A 9,934-nucleotide genomic window follows, 5' to 3' on the forward strand; every position below is an offset into this window, starting at 1 on the left:
AAGTCAAAATAATTTTGTTAGGCTTTTTGCATTAAGGAATGAGTGGCTTTTGAACTTTGATATAAGATTATGTTAGCACTGATCGAGGAGGATACTCCGCCCCAACAAAAGAGTATGTCGGTTGCAATTGTATAGCATTCATTTTCAAATGCAGTTTGTCTTATTCGATCAATATCAGCGTTTATAAGCAGCAGTTCTGAGACAAGGCGTGCATTATATTGCCATGTTATATACAATCAAGTGTTTATAACATTTCTGTTGAATAAAAAACTTACTTACAACCAGCATGGAGCTTCTTATTTTAACAACATTCTGGGTCATTCTCTCCATAACTGTTAATTGTAATTATATAGCTTTGAAAGGCAATGTTTTGCGCAACAAAGCCACAAATAATTACTTGAATAGTGACATTTCTGAAAATGAGCTTGCTTGTGCTAGAAAATGCAAAAATAATGGTGACTGTGAAGGAATAGTGTATAATAGTACGGAGGGTTGGTGTGGATTGGTTGATGCAAATGGTTTGGTTAATACATCTCAAGGACTGACTGGCACAGAATTCGAGGTATGCTGTTTAACAAATATTTTAAATAGTCTGATTAAAAACAATATTATATTAAAACGCCATATATATCAATCTTCTTAATATGAATAATTAAGCAATAACTTCATGGTGTCAACTAAAATAAACCCTTTTCTTTATTTATTTATTTATTTTTTTTTTTGGTTATAAGTTAACTTATTTTTAACTTTCAGGTGGAAAGCCGAATAGAGAAAAAGTGCGGTACGTATGAAATTTCGTTATATTATAGGTGGTTAAACAGATTTGGGTCAGGTAACGAATTTGTTCGAACTTTAATCTAATCATTTACACTTATTAGTGTTCACATACAGAATAGATTTTCTGTGCTATTTTTAATGGATCCCAACCAATTATTTTAGCATAAGAACAAATTTGATAAAACATATTTCCTATTGTATTGTATAAATGATTTGCACTAACAGTATATTTAAGTAAAATTCATTAGAAAAGCAATTTTGAAAAATTATTATTACCTCCCTTTGTCTGTCTTGGTCGCGCAACCAAGATAGACGTGAAATAAATGAATTCAGAAGCTAGACACAGTTTTGAAATATCCCGATATCTATGAAATGTAAATATGAAACTGGAAATTACATTGAAATAAAAAGAAATAAACAGATATAGGTATTAGGGATATAACATTATGAAATAGGTCTATTTGTTTCTTAAATGTATCCCTGACAGAATATACGTAAAGTTAAAAATGTAATAAAGTACTTCTTAAATATGAATGACTACTTGATGTAGCACCATAAAAATGTTGCCAAATAATTTATTTACTATTTGGATATATCTTAATCTGAATAAAGTAAGTTGATAATTTTTCCAAGTATTCACTTTACACGTTATAAAATAGTTTAACCACTCTTCTTTCAAAATACGGTGATGCCGGACAGTGTACATCCAGCCAACCGTTAATAGGGGTGCTTCACATATATATCGACAAGATACTTATAAAAGAACTTTCACTCGTAATTTGATACATTTTCGGGAATTGTTATGGTGAAAATCACTAATATCTTTGTTAAAATAGCAATGATACGGCCACAAAAAAACTTACCATGTGAGAACAAAGTATTGTTTTCCTTTCCTTTGTCATTAGAAGGTAAAGAGGTAACTCCAGAAATCTCATTCACCTTTAATGCTGATATTCGCATTTCTGAGTTCTGTTCTTCATATTAAAACCGACGTATTTATTGCGGACTTACTGTTGCATTTAAGTCCATACTCAGCTCCTTTTTCTGCCTCTAATACATTATTCGACGAAGCAGCAGAAATCTAATTGGATCATACTGAACTTGTCTTGAAATGTCCGATTTGTCTTCTTTCCTTCAGTTCTTACACAGAGCTGTTATATAGTCAAAGCTACTACAACTGAGAAGAATTAGATGGTCTAATGTATTATCAGAATAAAAAAAAAATCATGGAACTTGTAGCAAACCCTACAAAAAAGTGATAAGTTATTGTTCGAGGAGTAAGTCTGCATGTTGTTTATTGGCCCGTGAGGGCGAGCATGATATGAGCCGTGCCATGAGAAAACCAACATAGTGGGTTTGCGACCAGCATGGATCCAGACCAGCCTGCGCATCCGCGCAGTCTGATCAGGATCCATGCTGTTCGCTTTTAAAGCCTATTGGAATTGGAGAAACTGTTAGCGAACAGCATGGATCCTGATCAGACTGCGCGGATGCGCAGGCTGGTCTGGATCCATGCTGGTCGCAAACCCACTATGTTGGTTTTCTCATGGCACGGCTCATATAATATTCTACATAAAATATCAGTGTTAGCACTTTGCTAGAGATACTGAAAATTCTGTGTTTTTCTGCTGTTCTTATATAATTGTATTACGGTGATCAGGGTAAAATACAACGATGTAACAAATGTAACATGTCCTGATCTGGAGATGTGCCCATTCTGCTTAACTATATTTAAGGAGTCACACCCCTGGACCAGGTTTATTCGGCTGGATCGGGGTATTTTAACTTGATCGTGATATAGCAGTAACATTAGAAAAGAACAATATCTTATTAAAAAGCTTAGGTTCCTATTTTTATGTTCACTATGATGACATAATGATGAATATGATGAATAAACCAAACAAAAACAAACAAATAAATAAGTAAATGATCTCGTTTCACGAAGCATTCTTCACTTAGAAGGAAGATATCTCATGAAAATTATACTGAGTAAGCTCGTTTCAACTTTTAACATTCAGATAAATTTCAGGATCTGTCAAGTTAACATTAAATTCAAACCTCAAAGTCGGTTTAAGAACGAATTCCAAGATATTTTTATGTAAAAATAATCGAAAATTTATAAAACACACTTCTTAGAAACAGGTGATAGTCTTATTAACACATTATTTTTAATGACATGCACGAACGTCTCATTCTTCTATTGTATTGTAAACAATAGGACAGATGTGGTAACTCTTGCAAAAAAGAGCCAGTAGGTAATTACTTTTATTTTAGCTGTCCAAAGTACTAGCATTAAAATGTAACATTTTTAGATCACTTTTTGGGTCCTTAATTACCACCTGCAGACCAGTAACATCACCTGCTTTTTTTTTCAAATTTAGGACAATGGCAGAAGGTTTTATCTGTCGACAAGTCTGGTGGAATATTGTCTGGCAGTTTTTCAAACTTGAAGGCAGCAGTTCTTTCAGGCGGGAAGTTGAGAATAATCCTTGACAGAGCAGACAACCTCATATTCAGCTTTGCGATCAATTCTGTACTTATCAAAGAAAACGTGGTATGTGGACAAGCGGAAATATATGTATCAAACACCAACAGATGGACGGCTTATCTCCTATGTACAAACGGCCATATTCATTGGTTGCGAACCTTCATGGACCATACAGAAAGTGAACTGTTCAGTTACTACACCAACTACAACAAAACTGACTGGTTTGTGTTTGAAGATGCATATCTGCAAGTTATTAGGGACAACAGTAAGCCATACATTACAATGAATCGGATTCACGCGTTTTCCGTGACTGCTGTAGAAACAATTGACACATTTATGAAAGTTAATTACCACACTCATACAGATATTTTTCATTCCGATGAACACGTAGAGGTAACATCGTTTTTCAAAATCGGTTCGACGTTTACAGGCAATGATTTTAACATCTCTGAAAATTCGTCTTGGATCACTACTAAATATAACTTTTCGAAGAATATAGAAGAATTCAGGTGTACAATAAGCGGCAACAATGCTTGTCAACATAGCGAAAGTGCAGTTAATCAAACGCTATACGTCGATGGCAATTGGGAAAGTATATTTATCCATACTTCTGAAGGCAATACGGTGTTTGGATCTTTACAGAGTCTAAGAGAAGAGGTATTGAATGGACATAGGATATTACTTTATTTTAGTGACAAGGTAAGACAGCCAGACATTGTTATTCTCGACGAAGAAAGTATTACGACGGTCTTCTCGTTGTATCCACTGAAACAATCCGATTCCGTCCAAGCTACTGTACTATGGGAAATGATTTCCACTACCGGAAAATATGAAAAAGTGGAATTTGATTTTATGACAGGAAATGTACTTAACATAACCACAGGAACAAGAGAATGTTCTTGGCATATAGACAAGGCAACGTGGACTAACGTATTTGATTCTGAAAGTAATACAACCGAAAAATTAGTCACTGCTATCCAGTCTGGTTCCAGTTCACGTATCAAATCAAAATGCTTGAATATCAACGACAGTTCGATTTTGTTTACTTGTTTTTATGACGTGAATAATCTTTATTTGGACATATCTACTTCGGACATAAAAGCAAGGAATAATGTGTACCCATATCCTACAATTGGGGATACTGGACTGAACTTTTCAATGGATGCAAATCCGGTATGGATGAATTTAATAACATCTACAAAAGGTAATGTGAGGAGAAAATTATGGAATCATAGAAGTCCATCATTTGAAAGTGTCTTTGTGGTATACGATCATGACATTATATGGTTTGTTAACTGAGAAGTACACACATGGAGCTTAAAATTGTAACGCAAGCAGTACAAAGAGCGCTGATTAGCGACTTCGCGATGGTGTAACAAATTTTATATGAACTTTTGTTTTAGCAAAAATCTTTCTACGAAGAAAAAAAAAGATTACAGTAACATAGGCCACTCTTTGAATTACTATATTTCGTCCGGGAATGATATTTTCATGAAAATCTTTCGAGAACTGCACAGCACGAGTACGTAATAGTAATTGTTAAAGTTTTCAGAACTAGATGAGGCAGGAGTTTTATAAACACCTAGTAGTTCCCTGTCCTTACTCAAAGTGTTATTACACCGGAAGTATACAAGCACACTGCACACGTTGGATTTGAAAAGTGCCTCATAATAATTTCATAACAATGTGCACAAGCTTGCATCATTTATGTGAAAACTTCCTTTCAAATGCTGACGAAAATATAAAGAAATATCTTGTTAATATTCTAGAATATTCATATCAATATAAGCTACAACAAGATGCTTTGATGACGCAGAATGCAACTAAGCAAAATAACAGCAGACTCTCAAATGCACTGAATACCCTTAAACAGAATGTTTAAGTTAAAATGCCAAAACATCTTAAAGAAGACCGTTTACAAAATAACCCAAAATTATTACGTTGTGTTGCTATGACTTTGAACATGTGAAACATTGCCAGTTTGTATCTTGTGTTAGCCACCACTCAATGTGTGATTATTTTGTGTCACTATTTAGAAAGTCAGTTGTATTCTGCAGCATTTTTATCCATCCTGTTACATGATGAAATAAACCGGCAACAATATAACCTTTAATGTGTTTTTAAATATCGACAAATGCAAACGTCATTTTTTTTTACAATACTTGTAAAAATATCACATTTTAGGATAAAAAGTATGATCATTTCTACTATATTTTGATGGCTTTCCATTATTTTATCCCTGTCAAATTTTGACAGATTTGAATGAAAATTAGACATAAAGTCTGATGATTATTTTATATAACAACGATAAGTATATGAAATAAATTCAATTAGACGTAACGGTTACAGTATGCAAATAATCAGTATATTCTAAGTAAGCATTAGACTCTGAAAGTATCGGAGTGATGAGCATTAAATTATTATATAATGATTTTCAACACCGTTTATTTCCAAGAAATGAAGCATTTTCATCAATATTTTTAATATCAACGTGTAGATTTCATAATTGTCTTAACATTATTGAAGAAATCGCATTAATGGATGAAGATACATTAAAGTCGATAATTTTCAAAAGAAATAATAAGTATCATTTTACAAGTGAAAATGAATAGGCATCAAAATGATTTTTCTCTTTACAACGAGAAATATGCACTTATTTCTTCGCGTATTGATATTGGGCCGCTAATGTCACGCAAAAAATCTCCACGACAGAACTTGTGCATAGTTCTCGATCTATTAAATGTACGCTTGCAGAATTGTACCCACTGTCAGAATGAGAGCATATATTCTAACCTTTGAAGTCCCAAAATTGTTTAATCACGCAGATTGCACTACAAGCCATATGTCAATCATCACAAAGTTGCACTTATTTGTGACTTTATTTTTTGGCTACCGTATAGCAACTGTCTCCACACAACTGTTATCATTGTTATGTTTTATTTAGCTTAACTGGCATTATGTTTGTCTCAACTGAGTTTGATAATTAAACTTTGTCATTTATATCTAAATTGCATATCCATTTCTTATGTATTGTAATGTTAAGGCACAGCTCTTGATATCTTTCTTTACTGATGGTATTCAAATGTTTTTGTTATGAAATTCAATACAAGAAAACATACTGGTATCAATATATTGTGTTTACTTAAAAGAGCGTCATTTTAGTAAGCTTAATTCAAATAAAAATCTTTATTTTACACATTTTAGCTTTTTTCTGTTTAAAATGCTTCAAAATAAGAAAACACTAATCATTCTTTTTATTTATAACGATATCTGACTCTTAAGGTAGTTATGCACGTTTGAAGCAAACATTCAGCCATATTTTTTCAAAACATATAAAATGATAGGGTCTCGTGCTTGATTTTGTGTGAGACTTGAAAATAGAAGTCCTGCGGTAAATTTTCACAACGTTCTTTTATGAGAAGAGTTTGCTTTTGAAGACCTTTTCTTGTACAGAAAATTTTTTCACAAAGTAGAGTTTGAAACAGAGTTGTAGAGTTAACTATTTTTAATCATACGGTCAAATAAAATGTATATGATCGTGTGCTTTAAATTTCATAATTTGCCATATGTCAATTATAGTTCTTATATTGCAGCTTATCTCGTGTTATTTTCTTGAATTATTTTACATCAATACCTGTTGTCAAAAGTCAGTAGCACTGACTGTTTAGTATGGAATGCCGTGACTGTCTTATATGGACTTTTTTCATGTTATTCATTCGTTTTAAGAATATATAGGTTCATGCGCTCATTATTGGAAAATGCAATATATGGAACCGTTTCGTCTTATATGGAACCAACTTTTCATTATATGAGAGCAAAACATTATTAAAAAGATTCGATTTTCTTTTATATGCATTCAAAATATATGGAAACGTTTCGTCTTTGTATGGAACCAACTTTTCATTATACGATAGCAAAAACATTATTACATAGATTCGATTTCCCTTTATAAAATTATATGCATTCAAAATGTAATTTATCCTTCCCTTATATAAGATATATAGAGGATATTTGTTTGTTTCAGTGAAATATCAATTTTATTTCACAAGTGAGCATCAAAACCTGATATTTTCACGAGTGGCGTAGCCACGAGTGAAAATGACTTTTTTTGGTGCTCACGAGTGAAATAAAATTGATATTTCACTGAAACAAACAAATTTTCTTTTTATTTCATGTGTAAAACTCTACTTTTGTTGCGTAATAATTATAAAATGTCGAAAATCGCGGGAAAGGTCAGCAGAAAGCAGAACACAAATGACGTCATTTTAACGACGTTATCGTCATTATGGTCCCCGATATTCATAACGCTTGTTATACAATTTGACTTCAATCGCGGCGGAGGACCGGAACTAGTTCGGCAAAAACAGTGAAAAATAAAAATGATAATCTGCTGTTTCAAAACTGTGGATTATCACTTTTATTTCACTGAGAAAATTCTATAATTCACTGGAAAACATAAAATAAAGCACAATATCGGCCTGCCTAATAAACTTTGCTTTATCTAGTCAGTGTAAAGATATCACTTTTGTGGGAACTTTTGAAATCACTTATATTATCAAAATTTTGCATTTAAACCATCACCATTGTATTTAAAATGTCTCAACTTAGAAAATGAGTGGTCAAATCAAAGGTTTTTATCCTGAAACAAAAAAAGTTATTGCTATTTTTCACTTTTACAGCACTTCAGCCGGAAATTTTGAAAACAATTTTTTTCCGAATTTTTCATTGAAACTGTTATCATTGTATTGGAAATGTTCTAACTAAGAAAATAAGTGGTAAAATCAAAAGTTTTTATCCAGGAACAAAAAAGTTATTGCATTTTTTCAATTTTCCACAAACTGAATTACACTAGCAAACGTCATATTAGACGTCAAGTCTGCACGCTGTTGCTCTTTCCAACGACTTTTTCCCAATTTTCTGAACAGGTAGGATAAATAGAATATTAGATTACTGTCTGAAAAAAATTAAATTTATTAGGCTCGTCTACGAAATAATATAAGGCTCGGCAGTGCCTCGCCAAATATATTTTCTTCAACTCGCCTAATAAATTTAAATTTATCAGACAGTAACCTAATATTCTCTATATATGGAACCGTTCTGTCTTTATATAGATTAAACTGTTCATTATATGATAGTAAAACATTATTATATAGATTCGATTTCCCTTTATATGCATTCAAAATGTAATATGTGGAACCGTTCTGTCTTTATATTGAACCAACTTTTCATTTCTTTATATTTTATATGCATTCAAAATATATGGAAACGTTTCGTCTTTATATGGAACCAACTTTTCATTATACCATAGCAAATGTTATTATATAAATAAGATTTCCCTTTACATGCATTCAAAATGTAATATATGGAACAGTTCTGTCTTTATATGGAACCAACTTTTCATTATTTGATAGTAAAACATTATTATATAGATTCGATTCCCCTTTATATGAATTCAAAATGTAATATGTGGAACCGTTCTGTCTTTATATGGAACCAACTTTTCATTTCTTTATATGATAGCAAATATTATTATTTAGATTTGATTTCCCTTTATATGCATTCAAAATGTAATATATGGAACCGTTATGTCTTTATATGGACTCAACTTTTCATTATACGGTAGCAAAACATTATTATGTAGATTCAATATCCCTTTATATGCATTCAACATGCAATATATGTAACCGTTCTGTCTTTATATGGAACCAACTTTTTATTATATGATAGCTAAACATTATTATATAGATTCGATTTCCCTTTATATGCATTCAAAATGAAATATATGGAACCGTTCTGTCTTTATATGGAACCAACTTTTCATTATATGATAGCAAAACATTATTACATAGATTCGATTTCTCTTTATAAGCATTCAAAATGAAATATTTGAAACCATTCTGTCTTGTATAGTTAATTGGTTATTGATCGATTGTGTTGCTCATTCACAAAGCAGAAAAAAACAGCTTCTTTTTAGTAATTTTCTCAACTTTTATGACGGATTTTATTTTCTGAAATCTTGATGTTGAAGCAGTTCATGAAAGTTATTAAAAATGATACAGGTTGATACTGTTACTTGTTTTGTTTTTGTTTTAAGCTCACACGAGCTTGTCATATGACCGCTTTTCGTCCGTCCGTTGTCGACAGATTAATTCAAAGAACATCTCCGAAACAACTGGGCTTATTGTAACTTTACTGTAATAGTTTCAGCGGCCAATTCCTCGGAAAGCATTGGTTTGGTTTATGAAACTTTAATATCAAGAGATGTGTATATTATCTGTGCCTTTTGGTCGGATCAAGGTCAGTGTCACAGGTTGTTAAAGGTTAAAGATTTAAGGCTTTTTTTGCAGATTAACTTCTACGCAAAGATGCAATATTCAAATAACTGACCTGTACTGGGACACGTGCTTTTCAAAAGCAGTTTCTTACTACATGTAGTATGTAATATCATCTGGTGGTCCTCTACAAGACTGTTTCAATTTATTTCCTTAGGGTCAAAATTTACCCAACCCAGGATGGACTTACGTAAGGCAGACTTGTAAATTGTCTTGCATGCTTAACTGGATTGGTTATTCCCAAACTGTAACATAGCATCAAATCACCTTTCCATTATTCTCAGTTGAGCGCTTTCTTATCTTGGCCCTCTTCGTTTTAGCTCAGCTGCATGACTAA

At 32.3% G+C, this 9,934-nt stretch overlaps 1 protein-coding gene across 1 annotated transcript; it reads left to right on the forward strand.

The window, feature by feature from the left end:
* Nucleotides 1-236: 236 nt before the first annotated feature.
* LOC123551626 (uncharacterized) lies at nt 237-9,318 on the forward strand. The gene is made up of 3 exons (XM_045340692.2): nt 237-562; nt 754-781; nt 3,159-9,318. The coding sequence occupies exons 1-3, from the start codon at nt 287-289 to the stop codon at nt 4,562-4,564; spliced, it is 1,710 nt and encodes a 569-aa protein (XP_045196627.2). The 5' UTR covers nt 237-286; the 3' UTR covers nt 4,565-9,318.
* The last annotated feature ends 616 nt before the right edge of the window (nt 9,319-9,934 follow it).

The sequence above is a fragment of the Mercenaria mercenaria genome, chromosome 4, assembly GCF_021730395.1.
Source record: "Mercenaria mercenaria strain notata chromosome 4, MADL_Memer_1, whole genome shotgun sequence".
NCBI lineage: Eukaryota > Metazoa > Mollusca > Bivalvia > Venerida > Veneridae > Mercenaria > Mercenaria mercenaria.

Bases quoted from the DNA above. Each gene is read 5' to 3' on its own strand.
- LOC123551626 (XM_045340692.2), top strand. From the start codon at position 287: ATGGAGCTTCTTATTTTAACAACATTCTGGGTCATTCTCTCCATAACT. The intron at 563-753 runs GTATGCTGTTTA...TTTAACTTTCAG, and splicing joins TGACTGGCACAGAATTCGAG to GTGGAAAGCCGAATAGAGAA. The intron at 782-3,158 runs GTACGTATGAAA...TTTCAAATTTAG, and splicing joins CCGAATAGAGAAAAAGTGCG to GACAATGGCAGAAGGTTTTA.